The sequence below is a fragment of the Cygnus olor genome, chromosome 1, assembly GCF_009769625.2.
Source record: "Cygnus olor isolate bCygOlo1 chromosome 1, bCygOlo1.pri.v2, whole genome shotgun sequence".
In the NCBI taxonomy this organism is placed as follows: Eukaryota; Metazoa; Chordata; class Aves; order Anseriformes; family Anatidae; genus Cygnus; species Cygnus olor.
This window is the reverse complement of record NC_049169.1, coordinates 95,432,762-95,458,184: the sequence shown is the minus strand read 5'-3', so window position 1 is coordinate 95,458,184 and position 25,423 is coordinate 95,432,762. Positions and strand designations below refer to the sequence as shown.

General features: G+C 41.1%; 1 protein-coding gene across 31 annotated transcripts in view; it reads left to right on the top strand.

The window, feature by feature from the left end:
- The window catches only part of ZBTB20 (zinc finger and BTB domain containing 20), a 478,527-nt gene that overhangs the window by 425,761 nt on the left and 27,343 nt on the right, over nt 1-25,423 (top strand). For 29 of the 31 annotated variants that reach the window (XM_040570873.1, XM_040570916.1, XM_040570828.1 and 26 more), the window contains 2 exons: nt 1,700-1,887; nt 20,570-22,177. In XM_040570873.1, the coding sequence (XP_040426807.1) occupies nt 20,590-22,177 (1,588 nt within the window). In that variant the 5' untranslated portion in view covers nt 1,700-1,887; nt 20,570-20,589. Of the gene's footprint in view, nt 1-1,699; nt 1,888-5,467; nt 5,564-11,289; nt 11,346-20,569; nt 22,178-25,423 lie in introns of those variants that run through there. The other 2 variants (XM_040570925.1, XM_040571040.1) reach the window with 2 other exon arrangements.

Below are 25,423 nucleotides of genomic sequence, written 5' to 3'. Positions count from 1 at the left end.
GAGCAGTGCTGCCCACGATCACCTTTGGTTTCCCTGAAAACCACCCCTGCAACACCCGAAAGCAGTCCTTCTGGACAAGAGGGAGCATTTGGGGGCATTTTGGCCTCTCCAGGGGGTCGCGCCGCTGTGTGCACACTGGTCTTTCCTCCTGTTGTGCCTCACTTTTCCCTTTTTTTTAGGAAACTAAAAACTCCCCACTTTTTCTTCACCTTGTGGGTTGTTAGTGGAAAGGCGGGAGCAGGGGGAGGAGAGGGGCGGGGGGGTGCGTCGTGATTTGTTTTATATCTTTTTGGCCCGTTTAACTTTTGTTTTCTTCTTCTCCCTCCCACACCCGCCGAGCTCTCAGTCGCGGCCGAGGTGACACCTCCGACGCCACGGCAGCCCAGCCGGGCCTGGGCGGCTGCTGCCCCCCGACGGCGACCGCCAGGAAATGGCGGCGGGCCCGGGCCCTGCCCCCGGCCGGGCGTGCCGTCCTTATATAACGCCTTTATGTAAGCGGCCCTGGCCTCTGCTCGGCCTGGCGGGAGTCCCGCTGCCCCCCATTGTCCCTGTAAGGCCGGGTCGTCTCAAAATTGAGCCAGAGGCCCTGCCAGGTCTCAAAAATCACGTTTTTCACCGTGTTGGCTGCAAGCTGTCCCTGGTGGACACATACCCTGTGGGGAGCCCTTCCCATGCTGGCAATGGCTAATGGCTTGTCCCTTCATACAGAGGACCTGTCTCCATCGAGAGGAGCTCTGTCACCAGCATGGACCCAGACAAAAAGTGGTGGATGCCAGGCTGCACTACCATGGCCCCAGCAGCACCCCATGCCAAATGTTTATCTGGGTGCTGTTGGCCACATCCTAGGCCAGGGCAGCAGCGTCCCCTGCTAGAGGCTGTGTCCCAAGGTCCCCCTGGCAGCTACCTGCCTCGAGGGAGCAGCAGAAGTGTGGCTCTCAAGTCTAAAATAGAAAAGAAGCAAAGAGGAGATCCAGGTTCTTGCCTGCCTGTACAGAGGACTTGCTGTATGAGTCAAAGTCCATCATGTCTCTTTGTTGTGCCTCGGTTTCCCCATTTGTGTAATGAGTAATCACTACCTGCTTAACGCTCTTTAATCCCTTGTGTTTACAAAATGCCATGAGGTTCTGAATAGACGGAGGCATTGAGGATTCGCACGCATCGTGCTTGTAGCCTGTTCTTTCAGGCTCCAAATCCTAACACTTTACTTAAATGACCTCTGCATATCAAAATTACTTCACTGCTTTTCTCTACAAAACGGGTCTTTGCCCTGATTTGTGTTGAACTGGAAACTTGCATATTTTTTGCTTTTCAGACAAATCTATTGCATTCCTGTATAACTTTCTGTTCAGAACGCTGCAGCCTTAGTTAATATTTGTCAAATGGAGCTTCGACTGTCTAAACCACTGGGACTAGTTTCATTTTATATGTCATCAGTAGGGGCAGAATGAGGAGTTTCGTTCTTGGCCTGTTTGCTGTAATACAGTCTCAGGGCCATTGCATCAGAGTCAAAACAAGGAGCAGCTTGTTTCCAAACAAGAAGCATGGAGGAGAGTCTTCTCTGCCTCCCTCCCTGTAAGGGAAAAGAGAGGAGAGAGGGAGGGTGAGGGGGGAAAAAGAAAGTTATCTTTAACAGATTCTAAAAATGCCTTTTCCCAAATATGCAGTCAGTCCCTTCAAAGGTCTCTTTGTTTATTTTCAGGAAGAAACCCAAGACAGCTGAAAACCAGAAGGCGTCTGAGGAGAATGAGATTACTCAGACGGGTGCATGCAGCGCCAAGCCGGGCCTTCCCTGCCTGAACCTTGAAGCTGTTCCGTCTCTGAGCCCGGCCCTCATCCACTCACCACATTCACCAACAAACCTGCACGCACACACAGGGTCATCTGATTGTGAGTACACCAACACACTCCTGGGTTGCACCAGGGTTCCTGAAAAGATGTTCCTTACTGCAGACCATGTTTTCCAGCCAGTTGGATGTTCTTTCCATAATGGCACAAGCATGACTTCCTCAGGGTTTACCTTTTCCCTTTTTTGGGAATTATCCCTAAAACAGTGTTTTGTGTTAGGGTCACGATAATGCAGCCAACCAGAGGAAGATGAGAGCATGTTGGCTGCTCCTACTTCTTATGAAGTAAAAAGGGAAAACCCTCTGAGTGTGTCTCCTTCTAACTAGAACTGTAGTTACTTCTCTTCAGGTAGTCATATGCTTCTCATTACCCAAGCATATCTACTGGCTGGGAGTTTCTGCCTGTACTGTTTTCCAGTGGGAGAAAACAAGTGTCTGGCTCTAACACTCTGGCTTGTAAAGGATTTTCATCAAGACAGGGAGGAGTGCTTCTGTAGAGGGGTTCGTATTCAGCATGTGAGGGGTCTGGAAGATCTTTGTAAACTTTTGTGCTTGTAGCAGCCTAAGACCCTTATTTTCAGTGCATTCACTTTCAGATTACTCAGCATGGGTTAACTTTTAAAGGATATTAACTTTTAAGGGACATGCAAAATTGAAAATTTTGCTCCCCCCCCCCAAAAAAAAAAAAAAGAGAGAGAAATTATTAAAACTATGCTTTAGAAAGTCAGCATTTACCCTGTCAAGTCTTCAAAACAACATCATTTCATAGTGGTCCCTGCTTGAAAGTCTCTTGGGCAGGAACACAGAGGGTGATGTCAACCTCATCATTCACTAGTTGTATAAAATATAGCTTTCCTCTTTTGTGGTGCTTTTAGGATCTTGTAAACTTACAAGGGGGAAAAAAGGAGGAAGAAAGATGATGATGCCAGGTTTCAAGAGCTCAGAAGCCAACCAGACTTTTCAAAGGCCTATAAAAAAATCAGGGCATGACAATAAAAAAAAATCAGATTAAAAAGTATGTATATTCTTTTCTTTTCTTAATTTAAAAATCCTGCCTCAGGGCCAAACTTGGAAGCAGCTGGGTTATAGGGCTCATCACTATCAAAATCACTTTAGCTGCAATTCATTCCTGCTGGCTTCTGACTGTATTCATTATGAGCTTCTTCTAGAAATCTTGGTTTTAATAGAGCTGATAAAAACATTGGGGAGACTTTCCTAAATCTCACCTGGTGATTTGGGGAGAAGAAAGAGACGTGAAACAATTGAGCAGCAGGCAGCATGCTATTTAGTATATGTAAGAATTCTCTTCAAATTGGAGATGTCAGACTCTTTGTTAAAACCGGGGTACAGTTTTGTCTTGTAATGTTTTCTGAAAACAAAAAGCTTGTGAAAAGATGCAAAAATGAGCAGAACAACAAGAAAAAAATAATCCTTATTTTCAAACAAAGAATCACTTTATCCCATTCACAAAGATGAAAGAGTTCATTAGTAAATGGGATTTGAAACCTCGCACTGATGTTTTTTGACAGTACAAATAGAAACCCATGAAAGCAACCTTAGGACAGAGGCCAGCAGGGATTGTAGGGAACTCAGAGAATGACCTCCTGCTTTTGCTTTCTGAGGTGGCCAAGTTCAGGGGTGAGGAATATTGGCAGAGGGCACCATGGGGAGGTGGAGCCTACAGCTCTTCATGCTCTACCTGTTCAATGGACAAACTGTCTTTTACACCCCAAAGGTTTTAATGTCCCCAAATCACCTTCACTCCTACTAAATTCACAGTACCAATATGAATGAAAAACTTCAAACCCAGAATGGATGCTCCTTTCACATGGAAGTCGTTTTTTCAGAAAAGAAGTTTAATAATATTTTCAACATTAATACTCTCCTATTTCAGTAGCTGTTGAAATTTAGTTCCCAAAATACAGTTAGAGTCCTGCAAAAATTCAAGAAATGATAAAGCCTCTTGTGGTGTTGATATCTGTTAGTTGATTCCTTTTGCTTTGAAACCAATGGAAAAACTTCCATTATTTATGCTGGGTTATAACCTTCATCAGGCTGTATTTGTTTAGGGCAGTATGCATATAATTAGTGTTTGGCACGCTCTTGCGAAATAGCAATGCCAGTTTCTCACATGAAGACAAAATAAGGCACGATAAATTTACGTCTGCATATTTACTACAGCTATCTACCACGTTATGTATTCGTGTGTTTTTATTAATGTTGCCTCAATTCCTTCTGCTAGAACACACTAATTGACCCAAGATACTAGTATTTGTAGCTCCCAACATTTAAAAATGTGCTTCCCTGTCATTATAAACTCTTTCTCCTTACCTCTGTCCTCCCCTGCCTTTCCTCTCACACTAGAACCCCTCCCTTTGCCCTTCTCTTCCCCTCCTCTCAGAACTACGTTGCCACATCTCTTTTTTGCCCTCAGCATTTGGACCTGTGATGATGTCTTCCTTCTTTGGGCCAGTATCACCTCCAGTCCTTCTGCCTACCTTCTAGACACTACAGGATTGCTTCTCCTCCCGTGTCCAGACCACCATGCAGCCTCTACCCTTGTGACTGGGCAGATTATATTTCATTCTCAAGAGGGCATTTTTCATTCTGGTGGGGTAGGATGATAAATACTCTATTTAGAAACTAGGATAGACAGGAAGTTTGAGAGGAATTGTCTCATGCAAAATATTACTAACACCCTGAAAGAGTCAGCATGTAGGGTATTTCCATTCTTGGAAAAATGTATTGATGTACAGATGGCTCCATAAGCCCTCATTCATGTATCTGGAAAAAAGACTTGGATTTTATGGGCCACCTATTCAAATCAGTTTGAAATCTTCACTGACCATTTTGCATGCACAATCACTAGTGCTTGGCAGAAAACACCACCACATATTTATTATGAGAAATATTCATGAGCCAATTTACTTTAAAAAATCAGGGTGCTTTTGGAATGATTCACATCAAAATACTTTTTCCAAGCATAGGAAATAAAAGCTCCATGATAGCCATCTGCTTCTCACCCATAAAAGGCAGAGGTGAAGAAAGCCTAAGCAGTAGTCTGAATGCTAGTCTTACTGAAATGAGTACCTAGTGGGGGAAAAAAAAATCTGAGTGAAGTCGTATGTGACACACAACTTAATTTAGGGCTTAATGTAGTATATTCTACCTGCTGCTTCTGGTGCTGCTTATTCACAATGAAACTGAATTGCTTCTGACTGTTCTAGGACTTTGGATTTGAACATTATGATGTATTTCCAGTGCAGGTTTATCTTTGAAGCTAAATCCATAAGTTAGGACACATTGTGTCCAGTTCTCATTTTTTTCAGTCTTAGAAAATGTGAGCTCATGCCATGCAATTGGAGAAAGAGGTTAGAGAAAGAGGTGCTTCCTGAGGTAACTGTTTTCATGTAGGGCTTGGCAAATAGAAAGCACCACTTTGAATTAATTTGGAATTAAATCATAGAGTGAGTTGATAGAGCTCCAAACACCTCTAGCTACTCAGCTGTCACAAACAGATGTAGCTGCTTACTCAGAAGAAAGGTGTTTGTGCAAAAAACTACAAAGCCAAGTATGGAGGCACAGGTTCAGGAAAGGTTACAGAGAAGCCAAGTAAAGTATATGAGATTGGTGCTGTTTGCAACTTTCCACACACTTTTTTGTTTAGGGGCAGAGGACACATAAAGTTGGTAGTAGATTTGAAGGCTGAACTCCCTCAGGTAAAGCTTCTAAAGATTTTGCTAGGAGGAAAGGAAGTCATCAGGACTTTGCTCTCTATTTAAGCTGATTTGGTCTGTATAGGCCACTTATTTCAGGAGGCCTTTAGAAAGCATATATCAGTATATATGTTTTGCAAGTGCCAAGAGATAAGATAATTTTGGCAGAAACTTCCACAAGTGCTAAGAGATACAATCAGACAAAAACTTCATTCAGGCTCTGATGTATGCATCTTAACAGATGTGTCCAAACTTAAAGGAATCCCATGGGAAATGTGCAACTGAATCTCTTTGTCTCTATTGATAGTTAAAAGAGTTATTCTTAGACATTGGATGGTCCATCTGTGTAGGAATTTGTTCCAGACAAGGGAAAAGCAACATCTTAGCAAAGAGTTTCCATGGGACTGGGAGGCAGGTTGGACAATTATTGGAAACACTGATGGAGCAAATTTTGTGATTTTAAAGACCACAGAATTCTTAGAGACCTCAGACTCTGATAGGGAATGAAAGTTGCAAAGAAAAGTGAGGCATGGATAACTTTTGAAAAATCCATGAAATAATCATTGGCAAGTTGTTGTGATGGGGAGGACTTCTATAAGTAATGTTTTAACAAGGGGCCAGAGAGTTCTTATGTATTGAATACAATGCATTTTATAAGCACTTTTGGTGATAGACTAGATCTGAACTGTTTGTCCATATGTCCTCAAGTGATGTGGCTGACTTGGTCCAATTCCAGAGTTTTTAACTTTCACAGGATGGGAAATTTGAGGCTGGCTGTTTTCTTTTTCTAAATTCTGCTTTTTGTAGATTGTTAGCCTTCCAGCAAAATGGGGAAAGGCAGAGAGGGAACCTCAAGAGGTTCCTAAACTCCACAGAGGATTGGGAGTAGGTGTGAAACTCTAGCTTTTAATTTTCTTGCGTAGCTAGAGAGATCGTCCATTCCCTTCTCGTGAATCAACAGGTTTGATTTGCCCATGGCTAATGTAGAGACTAGATGGATCCTAAGGTGGTTTGGCCTCATCTTTATGTTTTAGGTTTCCTGTGTTCCTCTTTGAGGTTCTGTGGCAGGAAGAGAATGGTTATGTGCCCTTATGGTCTTCCCTCTTTGCCTCTGTAAATATGTGATTATGATTCCCTAAGAACTGCTCTGGAGCTTTGAAACAATTTCTACTCTGAGGGGAGAAGGAGGGCCCTGATTCTACCAGTTTCCTTGTTTTCAGTGGCAGGGGCAGTACATTAATTGTCATTTCATCCGTATTTTTGCTAGTCTATGTGTTATCTATGTGTTAGCTAGAGCTGAATATTTTTAGGTTGTTTTTGGTGACCTAAGAAAGGATGTATGTTTAGGTAACCTATTGTAGACAATATAATAATATGAGCCTTTTCTAAAGGAAGCTAAGCTGAAAGCAAGGACATCCATGGTTCTCAAATACAGATCTCATGAGAGGTAGCTATACGTTTGTCCTGCAGAACATTCAGAATTCTGCTTAGTAAATACTTCGCATTTCAAGTCATAGATGGTTTCTGCATCCTGTATGTTTTTATTTCTGTTTGTAATATTATCAAAGAAACATCAGGCAGGAATGACTTTTGTTTTCACTGAAGCAGATGTATGTTGTTTGAGTTGTTTAGAGCCAGAAGTAAGTACAAGTAAAGGTATGTAAAACTATAAGCTGAGCTCGCCCTGCCTCTCTTGAAAAAGCCGTCACAATCCACTGAAGAAGTGGTGCTGTATAATGTTGTACTACTGATAGGAACTGGTCTCTGTATTCTTAATCAGTACACTAAGTGAGTTTTGTCAGGTTGGTCTCTCGGGCTTTTCTTCTCATGAGAAATGACTAATAACATATGGTACTTCAGTTATGAAGTCAGTGAGTATGTTTTCAGAAGCAACTGTGTGACTTTGGAGCCTAACTTTTACTGATGCATAAATCACATGTATAAGTCACATAGAGGCTTTTTAAAATTTGTCTAATTATCTTAAATGTTGATTCTCTTATTTGATGACACTGTAATATTGGCTTGTGGTATTCAAGGCTTTTCTTAGTGGTCACCACTTAGGGAACTATAAGTGAACACATGCATAATTTCAGCTTTAGTTTGAAGAAGCCGTGCAAGCTTCCAGCTTTCATGATTTCAGGGGAGAACCTGAAGATATGTCCCCAGCATGTCTATTATTTCTAAGTATCAGGGAAGAGGAAAAGAAGCGTATTACTCTTTAAAATTCCACAGTTTCCATTCTTAAGATTGTGAGGTGACCAGGTTGAAAATACCATGGTATTTCCATTTCTAACTCATGCTGCAGCCACTGAGACATACTGTAACTGTCAACTAAAACATATGTAGTGTGTTTCTGAGTTTACCTGTTCATGTCTTCAGAGTCTGCCCCCCACTGACTTTCATTGCCATTCTTTAAGTTTTGAGTCTTCTATAAATCCTTCCTTTATGTATTACATGAGTGTTTCAACTATTTCACTCATGAAAATAGTGAATAATGAATACTATAAAACTCCTAAGTGTTTATCACTGTTTATTACGACATTCTAATACTCCTGCGTTGTTTGGGGTTTCTGGTAGGTTGGTTGGTCTGGATTTTTTTTTATTATTGTTATTATTTTTTTTTCTCTTTGTTTTAGTTTTGTTTTGTTTGTTCAGTAACAATCTCCAGGACAGTGCTTTCTTCTTCACCTGCTTGAGGTAGCTTTCCTTCTCCCATCATCCTCCATTCTAAAAACTAAAGGAAAAAATGCAAATTCCACTGGATAATTTCTGTAACTTCTTGGATTACCTTTATTGCTTTCATAGATCAGTAGTCTAGCTAACCTACTGAGTCTGCTTCTTGCCTATTTAATCTATCAATCCACATAATCTAATGCTCTTCTTAGGTACCAGTCATTGCCCTGTATGCTTTCTTTGTCTGATATGTTTAAAGAATATTTTATTACGATATCAGTCTTTATACTTCTAGCTGTTTTTTTCTTTACGTTTCCTCTTCATCCTGCCTAATCTTTGTTTTACATCGAGCATGCAACAGTTCATGCTCTGTTCTATTAGTGTTACTTGGGCATGATTTCCGTGTTTGGAAGGATACGTTTTCAGCTTTGCAGAACTCTTATACCATGTTATTTAACCATTGCAGTGTTTCTCTTCTTCCTTTTTTTTGTTGTTGTTGTCCTTAGATATGGATTCTAATAAAGTATTATTAAGGCCACCTCCCTGCTGATCTTATAGATTTTAATTCCTTATCTTTTCCTTTCAGACTCTTTCTGACTAATTTCCTCTTGTTTGGGGGTTTTGTTTTTGTTTTTTCTGCTAGTTCTCCTTCCTGAAGTTGCACATGCCCATACTACCTTTTTATATAATCTGCTCAAAGGTTATGAAGCATAATCATGTTGATCATTACTATTTCATGTTTTAAGCATGCCTGCAACTGCTGTTGTCTCCTCAGTCCTAAGCCAAATGTACAATTTCCCTGCTATGGTCTACAGAAGGACGCTTTATGTAGCAGAGTCAAACACAAAAGATTTTCATATGCTTGACAGGTGACTCTTCCTTGAAGAAAGTTAAAACAGCTGCATCTATATCTTCTTTTGTCCCGCTGTGTGTTATTAATACCCTGCATGCCTCAGTGCTTACATCTCTCTTGGGTGGTTCTTTGCATGCTATAAGGAGACACTTTCCATGCTTTGGGAAGCATTGAGTGGTGCATTAATTGCCTGGTTTGTTGCAACTATGCAACTCCAAAGTTACAGATGTGAAAATAGACTTGGTCACCTTCTGTTTCTTTTCATCACTGATCTGTTTAGCACTGGAGCTTTTTGCTCTTTTCATCTCAGCTTACGTGGTGAAGTCTTAACGTGGTACTGGGAGAGAACCTGAAACATTAAGCAAGATACTGTTTAATACCACCAACCAACGTCTATTAAGTGTACTAGGGGATGCTGGGGAGTGAACTCCCGCTAAACTCCTTCATTTCTATCATGGCATTTGTCTTGGCAGCCTGGTGTACAATGAAACACGACAATGTGGTCTTGCTGGCCTTGTGCGTTTGGGTTCCAGAGTACACCAAGTGTGATTGTTTCTAAAGAGAATGCCATTGCACCATCTTTTTATTTATGCCTTCTATGCTTTTTTCATTGTCCATGGAGTCATTTAGAAGGCTAAAATAACATGAGATCTAGATTTACATCTCCACCACTCAGGAACTGGAATATAAAGAGAATTCAAGATCTCTAGTTAATCTGTCAGCACAAATAGCTCCTTGAGGAATTAACTGTGCCTATGGAAAGAAAATAAAAAGTAAACGAATCCTAGAACCCCTACTCGTCCCAGCTTTGTTGTATTAAACACTGAAAGGATCTCTGCCTGGTTGGGATGCTCAATATATACTCCATATCAATCTGTGACATGTGGTGAAATGCTTCTTCTTGAAAACCCACAAGAGAGAAGTAGTATAAATTAAGAGTAATCTCACAACAGCTATTTTGGAGTTCTTACCAGTGAAAATGTAAGTGTAGCAATATTGTGTATCTATTAAAAATCTTGAAAGGCTCTTTATAACTAGATGATAGGAGTGATAACGTGTAATTTATTGATGTTACACAGATAGAGAAAAAAAAAACACAAAGTAGCAATTTTTGTGTGAAAAGGGGTATGATAGAGGAAATAAAAACAGAGCAAGGGACTTCTCCCTGTAGCTTCATGCCTGTGTGTGCAGCCACGTCAACTTTAACAAAAATACCTTGTGCTTTGATCCTATGTAGTGCTTCAAAACAGGGCATAGCCCTCCCTGTATTCAACAGTAAAACTCCCAGATGTTATCGCTCATGTCTTTTGGCTGAGCAAAGGGTAGAATGTGCCTGAAGGCACACCTGTGAAACAACTCTTAAGTACTACAGTAGTATCACCTGTTTGTATCACCTGTATGCATGCATATACATGCACTTCCTGGGCCTTTTCCCACCCCCCGCAGAGAAAAAAAAAAAAAAAAAAGTGTTGGAAGAGCAATGTGCATTTAATGCTACAGATCCATCTAATGATATCAAGTCTTCCATGAATGCTATGTTCTTGTTTAGTACTGTCATTTGTTAGTTTAGAGCATTCTGTCCTATGTTTTTCTTTTTATCAAAACTAAGCAGGTGGGTTTGGAATATGCCTGCTGCCAGGAATTGAAGAGGTCTCAATGAGGACAGAAACTTTTCCTGTGGCCTTCAGCATCATTGATGTGAGCTTATACTGTTTACCGCTGATATTTAAATCTGAATCAGAAGCAGGCCTGAACACTCACCCCCTAAACTCAAAATAAAGAAGCCACAGTCTAGCACAGTATGAATATCTGCCTCACAGTATTTCTAAGTTGAGATATTCACCAAAGTACCCAGTTGTATTAGTTAACAATTACCCTTTCACTAACAGGTAAAAAAGATAAATGGAAAAAATAACAAAATAAAATCTAGCATTTTCATGTGATAGCTTTCCTCTACCCAGAACTGAGACACAGCCACTGGAAGAGATAAAATAATTCTTTTCGCAGTCCTGGGGACTGGCATTTACAGCTTCTCATCCATTCCTTTTTTCTCCCATCAACCACTACTTCTGTGACCAGAACAAAATCTCCTGCTTCTAAAGACCTTTCTCTGGAAACACGTAGGGTATAAGCAGTGCTCTTCCACAGACTGCAGCTCTCCCATGAAAGCCAACCATTTCTGACTGCACCCTTTTCCTAACAGACTGCTACAACCACTCCCCTAGAGGATTCCAGCTTGAATAGAAATCTTCTAAACAGGTAATTATCTTAAGAGGTTTTAATCTATATTTTCCTTTTAACCAAAGCCCATAGGCTTTTAGTCTTACTGTATTTAACCACACTCAAACTGATAAGCTTTTTCTCCTTGTCTTTCTGCCTGGGGGAAAACCTAACAATACAGGGCAAATCTGAAGAGTTCATGGAATAGCAATTGTCTCTTTTGGAGACACATTTTAATGTATTTGCACCTATTATCCCTCTAATTCATTCCTCCTCCACACTCAGCTCCCACCCCCAGCCCCAGCCCTTTCTCCTCCCTGAACAAGATTACTGAGAGGACATAAATGTATACGATCCAGCACAGTGAGATGACCAAAAGGAATCCCTGTTCGCTTTTCATGCAGGTTTGCAATGTGAAATATGCCATTAAGATTTAAACAAAAGCCCTTGAAACAGGTGAAAGTCTTCTTAATTAATACAGTAAGCTTTTAATCAGGACCATAAAGTAGCAAAATACGTCATCATGGTTGCTTCCATTTTTCTAAAAATTTATCCTTTTTTCCAAGAAGCATACCCCTAACCTTTGTTTAAATGGAGAGTGTTATCACAGTAACTTCATGGGCATTGTTTGGCCCATCTTAACTCTTACCTGGCTGGTAACTCTTTCACTGCAAATCCTCAGCATGCCTTTTGAGTAACGGTACCTGGCACCATAGAGGAAAACTCGCAATAGATGCATGCACCTAGATTTTTAAAGAACCAAGCTGCCTTAAACTTATAGCCAATTAAAACAGTTGGGCCATGCTGGGGCTTGGCATAATCGTGCATGAGCTCTCTGGGAACAAGCGAACACAGTTGAAACAGTTTTCATTTAGAATATTAAAACGTTCCATAATGAGGAAGAGATGAGCACAACCTGGTTTCTCTTCCTAGGAAATGGTGCCATCATGTGGCCACACGACCTTCTCTGTTTCCTATTACAAGAGGGCAGTTGCAGTTTTCTCACTTTCGTGTTTCAGTGGAGTTTGGTGATCCCAACTTTTGCTAATGTAAATTGATTACAGCTGGCCGGGGCACAAGAATTAACACCCATATAATGACCCTGCCATCCTGGTGAAATACCCTGTAATGCAGCTATGATGACAGCTTTGGTGGTTCTTCTGTTGGAGGTGTAGTAGACCCCTATTGGAAAAGTAGCCTCCATCCATATAGGCTGTGTCTGCACTACAGGGATATATTGGCATGGCTGTAACAGCGGAGGGTCTGCAAATGAAAGTTGAGAGAGGAGCAGAGAATTGAGTAAAACAGAGTGCATGCCAGTATTCACAAGGGAGGTATGTTGGACTGTATCTCAAATGTGTGCCTGAGAATAAAAGTGGCTTTTGAAAGCACTCTTTTCTATGAAGTACCTCTGGACTTCCTAAAATAGCAAGAATACAAACTAGTGGGAAAGCAGGAAAAATAAGTAATCTGTCTAAAAATTGAATATTTCTTTAACATAAAAATAGGTGAATGTACTGTAACACTTCTAAGCCCTTGGTCACCAGAATACTATGACTTGAAGCTAGTTTTTACCTGGTGTTTTGCAGTTTTAAGTAGGATGTTCACCATAGAAGAGTTGTAAAGAAACCAAAGCACTAGAGTAGTGTGAGAAGAAAGCTTTATTTTTGTAAACCTGGAGGTCTGAAGAGACCTTTGGAGTTAATTCTTGGTCTTTCTCTAGTGCTCTTTATTCCAAGAAATGCAGAACAATTTGTAAAGATTAACGAAGGCAGGCAGTCCTTTGGCAAAGCTGGGTGCGGGATGCTACCCCTCTTTTACATGTGAAGCAAACTGAGGCACAGACGTTGCTACTCTGCAGGTCCTGGAGTAAATGGGATTACTGCTGATGGACTCCTCCTGCAGAGTTCCAGGCAAAGCACAGGGAGGTGATTCACTGCCTGCTCCCCAAGCATGGAGACTGAAATAGAGGCTTTTATGCTTGACGTTTGGGATTTATGTCCACTGGATATAGAAGCAATTTTATGTACTGGACACCTATGGTTTTGTCTCCAGTTTTATGTAAAATAGGTATCTCATCATTCGGTAGATGCTAAAAAGGACAGGGCAATTAGCTAAATAAATCATCCATAGGAAATTTGCTGCACATGGCTTAGTCTGCAGAAAAACCCTGTCCTCTGAGCAAAGTTTAAACAAACTCTTTCTTATTAGCCATCTACTCGATATGTTTGCTCCTCGGAGAATAAGGTTGTGCTTGTGCGTGCATGCATTTCTGTCTTTCAAATAAATGTAGTTATTAGACTATGAAATTTAGAGAAGTTTGACAGCTTTCAGAACACAGTGATTTTTTCTTCCATAGAGTATATTACTGACACATTAATAGATGTTGTGCTGGTAAAAATACAGTACTTCCTGTTAAATGTAGACTGCTACATATTTTGATTCTAACAACAATCTGGTAGGGTTAGGGCAATTCGTGTAGTGTCATCTGGTGTTTGTTTTGGATAGATATTATAGAAGGAGATACTGATTTTCAAGATGTTCAAGCAGATGATTGGGTGAAAATTCCAGCAAACCTTTAAAGCAACAGAAAGCAGGGGCTGCTCCTGGTCAGATCTCCTGCTGAGGATACAAATGTTCTTCCTGTGTTCCTGAAACTCTGTACAAGCTTTTCCCCTGAAGGTCCCTTTTCAGAATGAGGCCAAATATTCAGGAGAATCAGTCTGAACAGGATTGGCTGCATCGGCCTCTCTGGAATCATTGAAATATACATACTAAGAAGTCAGCCGCTAACATTGTTTCAGGATTTGAAATTCAAGTCACTTCCTTCAGTGAAAAAAGTGTTCTTCCAATAAATTTGGTCCCAAAGAGTTGGAACCTGATGCAGGACTAATTTTGTCTATGGAAACACTAGATACATATTTTTACTCTATTAATGTAGTTTTATTTTAGAGTAACTAATCTGAGAACAACAGAACGTAAAAACTGCATCGCTAGGAATAAATCAGGTCATTGGAACTGAAGAAAGCACCCATGGTTATGATTGCTAAGGCTGGGACACTGATACATGAAAATGAGAAAACTTCCTATGGAAATTGTGGGGTTTTCATATGTTGTGATGGGCACGCTGTATTTCCCCTGAACTGGCATGTTTATGCAGGAGTTGAGATTTCTTCATTCCAAATCGAGGATTCTTCACTGAGACATGCCTTTCTTAAGGAAAATCTGTAGGGTTTAATTTTGATAACAGAACTTTATTTGCTTGGTTTTATTTATTCCTTAAGGTATTTAAAGTGTATGTATATGAGATGTCTCAGGCAACTGTTCATTCACATCACTCAGCTAAAGTATTCTGCCTACTTTAGTACTTTATCTACTGCATTTTAAAAGAGAGAAGAACAAGCTGGATAGAATATGAAAGAAGATAAGAATGAGAAGAGAACGTACGTCCAGTGAGTGTGATCAGGAGAACTGAGTTTGGATTTTCTAGAAAAAATAGGTTTAAAAAAGAAATGTGAGGCACCTTCCAATATGTAAGAGACTGCTATAAAAAGGAAAGTAGTCAATAGTTCTCTGTCTGCTGGGGGAAAGGATGATTAATTGGTTTGAAAGTTGAATACTAGGAAAACTTCCTTGCTATAAAGATAGTATGCAGTCTGTCTGGGGAGAGAGTGGAAATCCCCCACATTGTTGATTTTTGCAAACATTAGGTGAGTTGCTGAAGAAGTAGTGTAAGTAAATCGTTCCCACCACAAGGAAGAGGAATAGACTAGATGACTGTGTGAAGAACTTAATGCATCCTTTTGATACAACTAGGAGGCTGTAATCCTCCAACATTTGATTTGGAGACCAAGGATTAGAGTAAGAAGTAGATGATGATACTGGTCTCCAGCAGCAGGTTACTTCAGTTTGTGGTGCTTCCAGAAACTAATGACTGAATTACAGATGCACATATTCTATAGGAGATACAATGCCTCCAGCTTTTCTTCTGTCTCTCAGACTGTATTCTCAATGCAAGGCCTGAGAAGCTCGTCAGGAAGACAAAGTAAGCAGCAATTTCAAAATAGTTGTAGTTCCTCTCACTGATACATAGACAAGATTTGTTGCCGAACAGTTTTCTGAATGCTTCTAAAGAAAAAGTGAGTCCAAAACTCAATCTATATGTTTCTACAGGCCCACCAACTCTTTCATTTGGTGGGCAATTATTCATTTTACCCTCTAAGTATGAAAGTAAGACGGAGCCTTTGGGGTTCACTCTGCTAGTTATTCCTGTGAAAGACTACACAGCAAGTTTCAAAAAAGAGCCTGGATTTCAGTGTCATAGTTTGCTTCAGGTAAAGGCCATGCACTGAGCTACTGCTGAGTTACAATAGCTTTGGTGGTTTCCTCATCACTATTTCTAGAAATGGTCATTCATTACTGTGCAATGAGCTTTGCAATACTGTGATTTTAAAGGACACTAGAGAAAATCGAATTCTGTGATATCGTTCGGTTATGAGCTTTAAAGCAGCAAGCATTGGCTTTGCAGAAAGGGACATCTAGTGGCTGTACAAAAAAAAAAAATCCCTTACAAAATACATTTTAAAATGTACAACGTAGTCATTTGTGTATGACCTGCAGTATTCCGTACATCTTTGTAGCTCTGCTACACCATGTGTTTGCTGGGATGATTCTCTCTGTTTCTGGCAAACAAAAAAAAAATCACTTTTATGAGCCATACCTTTCTAGCTTTATGTAGGTCTATGTACTGTAGCTTTGGCAAACAGAAATCTGCCTTCAGGCAGTCCTCGATGTATCTCAGGGCTGCACTTCCACATTTTCTATAGCATCTTCCAGGATTCCACTGCCTGCTGTTTCCTTCTGCCATTGCCTTCCCCTTTGGTACTGTACTGGGAGAGGTTGTCACCGTTATTGTCATGGTAAAATCTGCCTTCCTTTGAATACCCTTAGTATAAAAGTCAGCAGGAGGGGTGGATGAGATTCAGGGAAACACTAATCTAAGCACTCAGTCATGTATTACACAACAAAAGTTTTTCCCTTTCCCATCCATGTTGTGCTCCTTCTTACTAGTTGAGGATGAATTCCATGCATGTTTCTGTGAATAGCCTGACAGTTTAATCGGTGCATTTGCATATGGGGAAACAGAGCTTTTTTCAAAGTTGCACAGTAAAATGTTTCACCTTTATGCCATGCCAGCTTCAAATTGTATCCCAGGAGGATTGCAAATGTGCAGTTTTTTCTTTTCTTTTTTTATTCTTACTTTTTTTTTTTTTTTTTACTGGCCAAATGCCTATTCATTGCCCATCTGGGTAAGAATGGCCTTTGCATTTTCAAACCCATTCTTTCCTATATGGTTTGTGAATGTCCCACCAATCAGAACTTGCTTCACAGAAAGGGGACAAAACCATTTTACAGGAGTTTCTCAGAATGAGTCCATTGGGATCTCTACATCGTGTTTACTGGACAAAAAAAAAAAAGGGAAGGGGGGTAGGAGGACACTTAACAAAGACCACTTGAATTTCACAGAAAATCTCCCACTGTCTCAAGTTTAAAAGAGTGGCAGGTCTGAGACGAGCCTGAGACAGCAATCTTTTTCCCGAGCCAGGCATTCTGTGCGGCGAGTAGGTGAGTGTGTGTGCGTGTGTGTGCATGCGTCTTGTGCAGAACTGACAGCCACTGGGGCTTGTCCAAGGCTCTAGTATTCTCTGTCAGAATGCCACATTTACTTTAGAATTAAACCTACATTGATAAGTCCACCCCTTTATGGGGAGCATCACCTTTGGACTTTTTGCTTACAGCAGTGTACAGTAAGGAGCAACAGCAAAACTTGGATCGGGATGCAGTTCCCTACAGAGAGGGAGAATTCATGGGACAGTGAATTTTGCTAGAGACCAATCTCTAGAATTTGTTATATTGAATTACTGCTTTTTTATGCTGCTGTGGTTTGTAGCATCCCTGACACTACTGCAAGTGATTTGCTTGCCTGTACTTTGAGTAGGTATGGTTTTCAGTGTTAAAGAGTCAAGGGAGGTGGCCTGGAAAAAATATCCTCAAAATCTGCATTAGTTGTTTTACCATTTGTTATGTGTCTCTTCCACCTACCACTCTTGTTTTATTCTTAAGGACTGAATCTCAGTTGTTAATCAGTTGAAGAGGTGATAGATGTTCCAATTTCACTTGAAGCAGTAAAGAAATAAGAAGAGGATCTTTAAGGGAAAGCACTGTTATACTAGGAGCAACCGAAAGGTACTCCTTGCCTTACATGAAGTGACTCAAGTGACTTTTATTTCAGTCCCTACACCTCAAGGAATTTAGCATCCTAGATCAGTTCCTATAGGAGAGCTGTTCACACCAGTCTCTCATGAACATGCACAAACCTCTTCTTCTTCACCTTGATCAACTCTGGCTGTTTTCATCAGTAGCTAATGATCAAATGCATTGTGGTTACACAACTCTCACTTCTTCCATCCAGGACCTGAGGAAGGATGCTGAAACTTAAAGATGAACCTTGTCCTTCCTCCTTTCTGTACATGATCTGTGAACAGGTTGCGAAATTTACTTTCCCAGACTTTTGGTGCAGCTCACACTGAGAAGGAGCTGGGTCTGAGGATGCAATTTTCAGAGTCTGGCCAACAAAGTTATTGTTGTCTGCCAAGATGCATATGAACAAAGTCAGGATTCTTTGCACCAACTCGAGTCAAGAGACCTGTCTGTAGCATGTTCGACCTTGTGCATATACAAGGTGTGATTTTTGGTTTAGACTGCTTTTTGTATTAGACTGCTGCATATCTCTTTTTATTATGAAATACCTTGAAATACCTCATTTGACAAAACCAAACATAAACTATATGTCATTCCCTTTTCAAGGGAACATCTTAAAGACCTAATTACATGAAAAGGGAGCAATAGGGTCAGACCAAGTAGTGATCAATCCTTATTGATGGAAAGATTTCCAGTATACTGATAGGCCAGCACTCAAAGAGAGATGCAGATAAATGGGTAGCTATGCAATCACTTGCCATGGCCTACTGTAAGTCTTGAAAAGAAGTGTTTATCATTAATCTTCCACCCTTCTGTGTCCTCACAAACACAAAGCTTTTGCCAAGCTCTCTTCCTTTCAAATTGAAGATTCCTATTTTTTTTCAATACATTTTGAATCCTTGTGTGCTCTGACATGCTGGGAAAGAAAAGAAAAATGGATCTACCCTGGAAGCCTCTGGAGAATGATTCTGGCTGGAAGGAGGAGGAAATAGATCTCTTCTGTACATTATTTTTTGTAATAGTAATCGCAGTGCTCTTGAAGGAAAGGCTCCTAGTTGCTGAGATGTTTTTCCAGTTCTGTGATCAGTCTCACCAGAGGGAAAAGCTCGGGTTTCCCAACAAAGCTTATGAACAAGACAGATGTAATTCACAATGTTCACGATACTGTTAATGGTTTCCTCCTTGTTACTGCTATCTGAGCATCTCCCTAGTGCTCTAACCTCACATGGAAATTAGTACCTTTCTGATACTGGCTAGTTCACATCTGTTAGCATCTGATTTCTTCACTCAGCTTGGCCACATCAGGATTTCTAGTTCCTGACCTTTATGCTTCCCTTTTATTATCATCAGCTTCATGGAATTGAAATGACCGCCTGTGTCCAAGGTGGTTTTTATTTGAAGCACCAAAATAAAAGGTGCTTGAGATGGCAGGAGGGGATAAATGAGAAAAATGAGAAGGAAAAAGCGGAGGAGGGAGCACTCCATATTTTCCTGCAAATTGCAGTGCACATTGTTTTACTGCCTGAGTATGAGATGTAAAGCACCCTTTAGGCTGGATCAGAGGGACATTTGGGGGTTAAAAAACATGTATATGAAACCATTTTCAATGTCATTTATTTGCTCTCTATATTTCTGTTAAAACAGACAGTGACAATAAGCTAGTTTAATTTATTCATGTTTCTCTACCAAACATCACTTCTAAATTCTCACACCCTAACAACCAGTTGTGTGAAAGGAGTTGTAGCTTAGGTAGGCATATTCAAGACAAAATGCCCATAATACTAGTGGTGATTTTTCATTACTTTCCTGAGTGTGCTTTTCTGGGAACCAAGGTGATGGATGTACTATGAATACTAAGAGAGGTAATTTATTAATAACGTTTCACTTGTTTACCACTCAAAAGGCAGTTGGTTATTAACAGTTAAAAGATGAAAATGTAGTTTCTGCCATCAAAAGCTAAACAGATGAAAAATGAGTAAAGAACAGGAAAGGTAGCAAAAAAACATTAGAACCAAAGAAAGCAAGATGGAGATAGGGAAAAGTGGATTGAGAGATTAAGAAGTTACTTGGGAAAGTTAATTTTGAAGGATATGTTGGCTCTGTACCCATATTAGTTAGGTGCTTTTCTAAACTGTTCTCTGTTTATATTATTCAGCCAACCTAAGACAAAGTCTTCCTTAGAGTAAATGTCTGTAATTTTCCAGTTTCTGTCAAGTAAATAACAGCAGGAGAACATTTGTTTTTATATGATGGCATTCTGGTGCCAGTCAGAACTTGGGATATGCTAAAAATGAAGGGGACAGCTCATGTTAACTTTTTGCTTTGGGTTCTTATAGAGGACTGTTTGTCACTATTGGGTAGCAAATGTTCTAAACCACAGCCCCAGACAACACTGTGCGTAGGATTTTAGGAACATTTTACAGTCTAAATCTTGAACCAGATTTGGATTTTGCAAAGTGACTGCCAACTTTTTGTACAAATAACTGTAGCATAAAACCCAGGATCCAAATTCCTTAAAATGACAATCTAGATAGAAACAGCATTTTCATGTTGACCCTTCACATTAACAACTTGGAGTAAAGGGTCATTAAAGAAAGAATCCGATCTTTTCTGGAGTAAGTCCACATCCAAACAGCCTAAAATCCAGCTCGGTGTTTACAGTTGGCTGGCCCTAGGCTTTTTAAAGCCATATAAGCTGATAGGAAGTCCAAGGCCCAGGAATGTGGTTGAAACTTAGGCCAGCTACACCTGTTTTTGTCTGCTTTTGTCCAAAAATTCAGAACATGAGCTTCTGCAAAAGAATTGCAGAAGTTTACTTCTATCCTTACAAAGGCAGTGTCTTCTTACTGGTGCCTTTGTTTGCGAGTTTTATGGTATGATCTGCTTTTTTTTAATCCAGTGGGCAGTCACCTTTGCCAATGTCCTGGCTATGTTTCTGCAGAGGACAAGACCCAATCTGTTCTTTTCTTCTTTTTTTTTTTTTGTCACCTGCTTTGCTACAGGTAACATCAGTTGCAAGGGGATGACAGAGCGCATTCATAGCATCAACCTTCACAACTTCAGCAATTCTGTGCTCGAGACCCTCAACGAGCAGCGCAACCGTGGCCACTTCTGTGACGTGACGGTCCGCATCCACGGGAGCATGCTACGCGCCCACCGCTGCGTGCTGGCGGCTGGCAGCCCCTTCTTCCAGGACAAGCTGCTGCTGGGCTACAGCGACATCGAGATCCCCTCGGTGGTGTCAGTCCAGTCTGTGCAAAAGCTCATTGACTTCATGTACAGTGGGGTGCTGCGGGTCTCACAATCAGAGGCCCTCCAAATCCTCACAGCTGCCAGCATCCTGCAGATCAAGACTGTGATTGATGAGTGCACAAGGATTGTCTCACAAAATGTGGGAGAGGTCTACCCGGTGATTCAGGATTCTGGCCAGGAGACACCCAGGGGAACACCCGAATCAGGCACTTCGGGGCAGAGCACTGACACAGAGTCCGGCTACCTGCAGAGCCACTCGCAGCACAGTGTGGACAGGATCTACTCAGCCCTCTATGCCTGTTCCATGCAAAATGGCAGTGGGGAGCGCTCCTTTTACAGTGGGGCTGTGGTCAGCCACCACGAAACAGCCCTGGGGCTCCCCAGGGACCATCACATGGAAGACCCCAGCTGGATTACCCGGATCCATGAACGGTCACAACAGATGGAGCGGTACCTCTCCACCACTCCAGAGACCACGCACTGCCGCAAGCAACCACGCCCTGTCCGAATTCAAACCCTGATGGGCAACATCCATATTAAGCAGGAGATGGAGGATGACTATGACTACTATGGCCAACAGAGGGTGCAGATCCTTGAGCGCAACGAGTCTGAGGAATGCACTGAGGACACTGACCAAGCAGAAGGCACTGAGAGTGAGCCCAAAGGGGAGAGTTTTGACTCGGGAGTCAGTTCCTCCATTGGCACTGAGCCCGATTCCGTGGAGCAGCAGTTTATGGCTGGTCTGGGCCGGGATGGGCAGCAAGAACCTTCTCAAGCAGATCAAAACGACGTCCCTGCTGATGGCACTCAGCCACAGCAGCAGCAGCAGCATGTAGATGCCAACTCTTCCTCACCAGAGAGAAGCAATGACGTTGAAATGGACAGCAAAGTGCTCACAGTCAATAACAGCACCGAAAAGGGGGCTTTGCAGCCTTCTGTCAACACAACTGTTGCCCAACCATTGCCAACCACACAGATCTACTTACGCCAGACAGAAACCCTCACCAGCAATCTGAGGATGCCACTGACTCTGACCAGCAACACTCAGGTCATTGGCACAGCTGGCAACACCTACCTGCCTGCCCTTTTCACCACACAGTCTGCTGGCAGCGGCCCTAAGCCTTTTCTCTTCAGCCTGCCCCAGCCCATAGCTGGCCAACAGACACAGTTTGTGACAGTGTCCCAGCCTGGCCTGTCAACCTTTACTGCTCAGCTGCCAGCCCCTCAGCCCTTGGCCCCATCTGCGGGCCACAGCACAGCAGGTGGGCAAGGTGAAAAAAAGCCTTACGAGTGTACTCTCTGTAACAAGACTTTCACCGCCAAACAGAACTACGTCAAGCACATGTTTGTACACACAGGTAAGAGTACGTCCCTTTGGCTTACACATGAAGCCAGGGAAAGTCCTTTACAAACAAGGACTTCAGTTCTGTTTCCCAACCTGCCAGCCCCCAGCGCAAGCAGGAGGGAGAGGCTGCTCAGAGAGCTGGTCTCACCGAACACTGTCTAAGCTGACTGCATTGAAGTTGAGCTGCTGTGGACACACACAGGTCCCGTAGAGGGGCCTAACTGTGTATGGTGCAGAAACAAGCTCTTTTTTGCTTGGAATAAAATGTGTCCTGCTTCCATACAAGGAAATGGTAAGCATTTATTGTCCCCAAGCTCATTCCTGGTGGAGTTACAGCAGTAGGTCCAGGCCTGAGTGTTACACACGCTCTGCCACATATTTTCTAAATTTGACGTATTTCTATGAAGAAGTAAATTTGGAGGTTTTTCAAGAAGTTTTTCTGTACTTCATTGAAGCTTATTGCTATAATTCCCCGTCTCTTGGTAAGCCAGATGTTTTGCTAACTGCAACTACAGAAACATAGGACGTGGTGGGAGAAAATTTTTAAATAATGAATGTAACACAACAGCAGCAACCTTTTAGTCTAAAAAATGCGACTGTTTTTAGTATATGGTCTTTTGAGACAAAATAGGTAGCCATATTTGCTACTAATTCAAAACTGCCTTTTCTAGCTTTGTTGAGTTATGAGACTTAAAGCAAGGATGTATATACATATACATATATATATATCTTAAATGAAGAAGCTGTTCTGGGTTCAAGGGAAAATTTTGCATCCTTTAGCCCTCAGCTCATTTTGACTTTGGAGATAAATTTTAGTTTAGAGAAAGTGTAAATATTTCTCTCACCAAGCAGTCATTTTGTTAACATCAGGTCTTAAAATAAATGCTTGGTTTGTGATATGTGGAGTAGAACCTGGAGAAATTGCCTAAGGTATGGGAGGAATGTAAATCGTGCCTCCCTACTGTATCAAATAAATTTCACTTCCATGCATGTATGTAAACTTTTAACTACTATTTATGTATAATTATCACTTAATTTTAAAAATCCTTTAGAAATCTAAGGCACACATTTATATTCTCATATACACATAATATACAGAAAGGTTCACTCCTCAGGACTGATACAAAATGTACGATTGCAAGGATCAAGAATTCTGAATCCCAAGACTACCCCTTGTGTCTGTTTATGTCCTCCATCCTTCTGTTGTGGATGAGTAGCTAAAATACCATGTAGATGGTGTTGTGTTTTTCAGAGAAATATCCCATTAAAAACACAGTAAAATACATCTGCCTGCATCCTTGTTCCAAAAGCTAGAAAGGCTTTTTCACAAATAACTTCACTGAGATTAGGTGCTTTACTTCCCCCACCCTCAACTGCATAGTATGTTTGGTATTTAGAGTTGGATAAAAGGGACCAAAAAGAAAGACCTAGCTGCTATGCATAGTGAACCAAGGAAATGGATGGACGTTTCCAATCATGACTTCATATTTAGTTTGTGTGTGTATTAAGAATGCCAAAAATAATGAACTTCCAGTGGCAAGGAAAGAATAGTGTAGATAAATTATTTCATTTAGGAACTAACTGGTTTCTGGAACATCTGGAAAAACAATAGCACCTTGACCAATAGAGGGCAGGGCTTCAAAAAATCCTTCTGAAAATAACCTTTATATTGAAGTCTTGAAGAAAGCATCCCTCTGTTACCTTGTCCATTGCTGGACAGGAGCACTCGAAAAACTGAGTGGAGACAGCTGTGCCCACTGTCAGGGTGACTTTACTCAGCCCTGTTGAAAGTAGCCAGGTGAAGTGGTTCTGGAAAGGATCCAAGGAAAAAGGGAAAGATTTCGGAGATGCATATGTCTGAATTAGTCTTGCTGTCAGGAGGGCTCACAAGAGAATCCATGGAAGAGTCTAATCAGAAAACAGAAGTCAACAAGCTAAAATTCACCCAATCTTTCTATGTTTTTATGCTTCCAAGAATGATACTCTGATGCAGCTTTATATGCAATGAAAGCACTGCAGTGTAGGCACAAACCTACCTCCCTTTCTCCTTTCACATAGATGCAAACACGCTAGAGACTGATGTTTTGCCATGTTCCATGCAGTCTGGCTTTAATGTATCCCACAGTGTTGTTCTCAGACATGCACTGTTGTGGAAACGCAGAGCTAGAATGTATGCAGTTACCGTACACCTTATAAGCCATCATTGCCTTCTCCTACATATCACACTGTGATTAATATCCAGTAACTGCCCCATATTACTGGCTGAAACCAGCCAAATAGGAAATAAAGAACCAAAAGGAAGAACAAGCACATCTAATTCACCGAACACCTGGCTTCAAGATGAAGAATCATGGACTAAAAAACTACAGTTGGAAAAGGCAACAGTGATCAGTAAGGAAGCATTTAAATTCACATTCAAAGAAGAAAACCTTAAAGAGTTTTGAGATTCTTAGGACAGAAGAAGTCCCAGGAAGATTTAGAAGATAAAATTAGAAAAAGCCAGAACACAGCATAATCTTAGAAATATGTGCAGGGAAAAATTAGGGTTTTTTTATAGCATAGTCTTAACAGGGTCTACAGCAAGGGAGACCAGCTTCTTAAAAACTCTGGGAGATATCTTGCCTGAGGCAAAAATGAGTGTTGCAAATGTAATCAGTCTCTTGTAAATTAATCTGACATGATTATAGCTGACACACTATCATTTTCCAGATAGCACATGTCAAGTATATTGGCCTGTCTAAACTCACCACTCTATGCTCGGCAAAGGCAGGAAAGTAAGGACTTACTGGGTTTTGACCAAGTATCTTTGACCAAACTGGGACAAACACATCATTGGTGCAAGGAAGTGCAGCATGTGGATCCATCCACAGATGTTGCCATCATATGTGCAAACCGTGAAATAAAAAGAAACAAAGATGGAGGTGATTAAAAAAAAAAAAAGGTCCTTGCCATCCAATCCATATTAATGATCTCCTTTTAAAATTGAGCATAAGTAGCATATTTTAATCTCAATACGCAAAGCCAAATGACACATTACCACAGGCGTGTGATCATCCCTGAAAATTGACTCTTCAGGATATAAAACAGTCCCAAGCAGACTGTAAAAAGGAGGAAGCAGGATGTGAAAGAAGAGGATGTCTGCTAGATAGGAGATTGCAGAATGACCAAAGGAAATAGTTTTTCAGTTGGTGAAACAAGAGGATCATTTTAATTGTTTCATGGAGTCTCTCGCCCTAGCAGGTTTGAGGGTGACGAACTA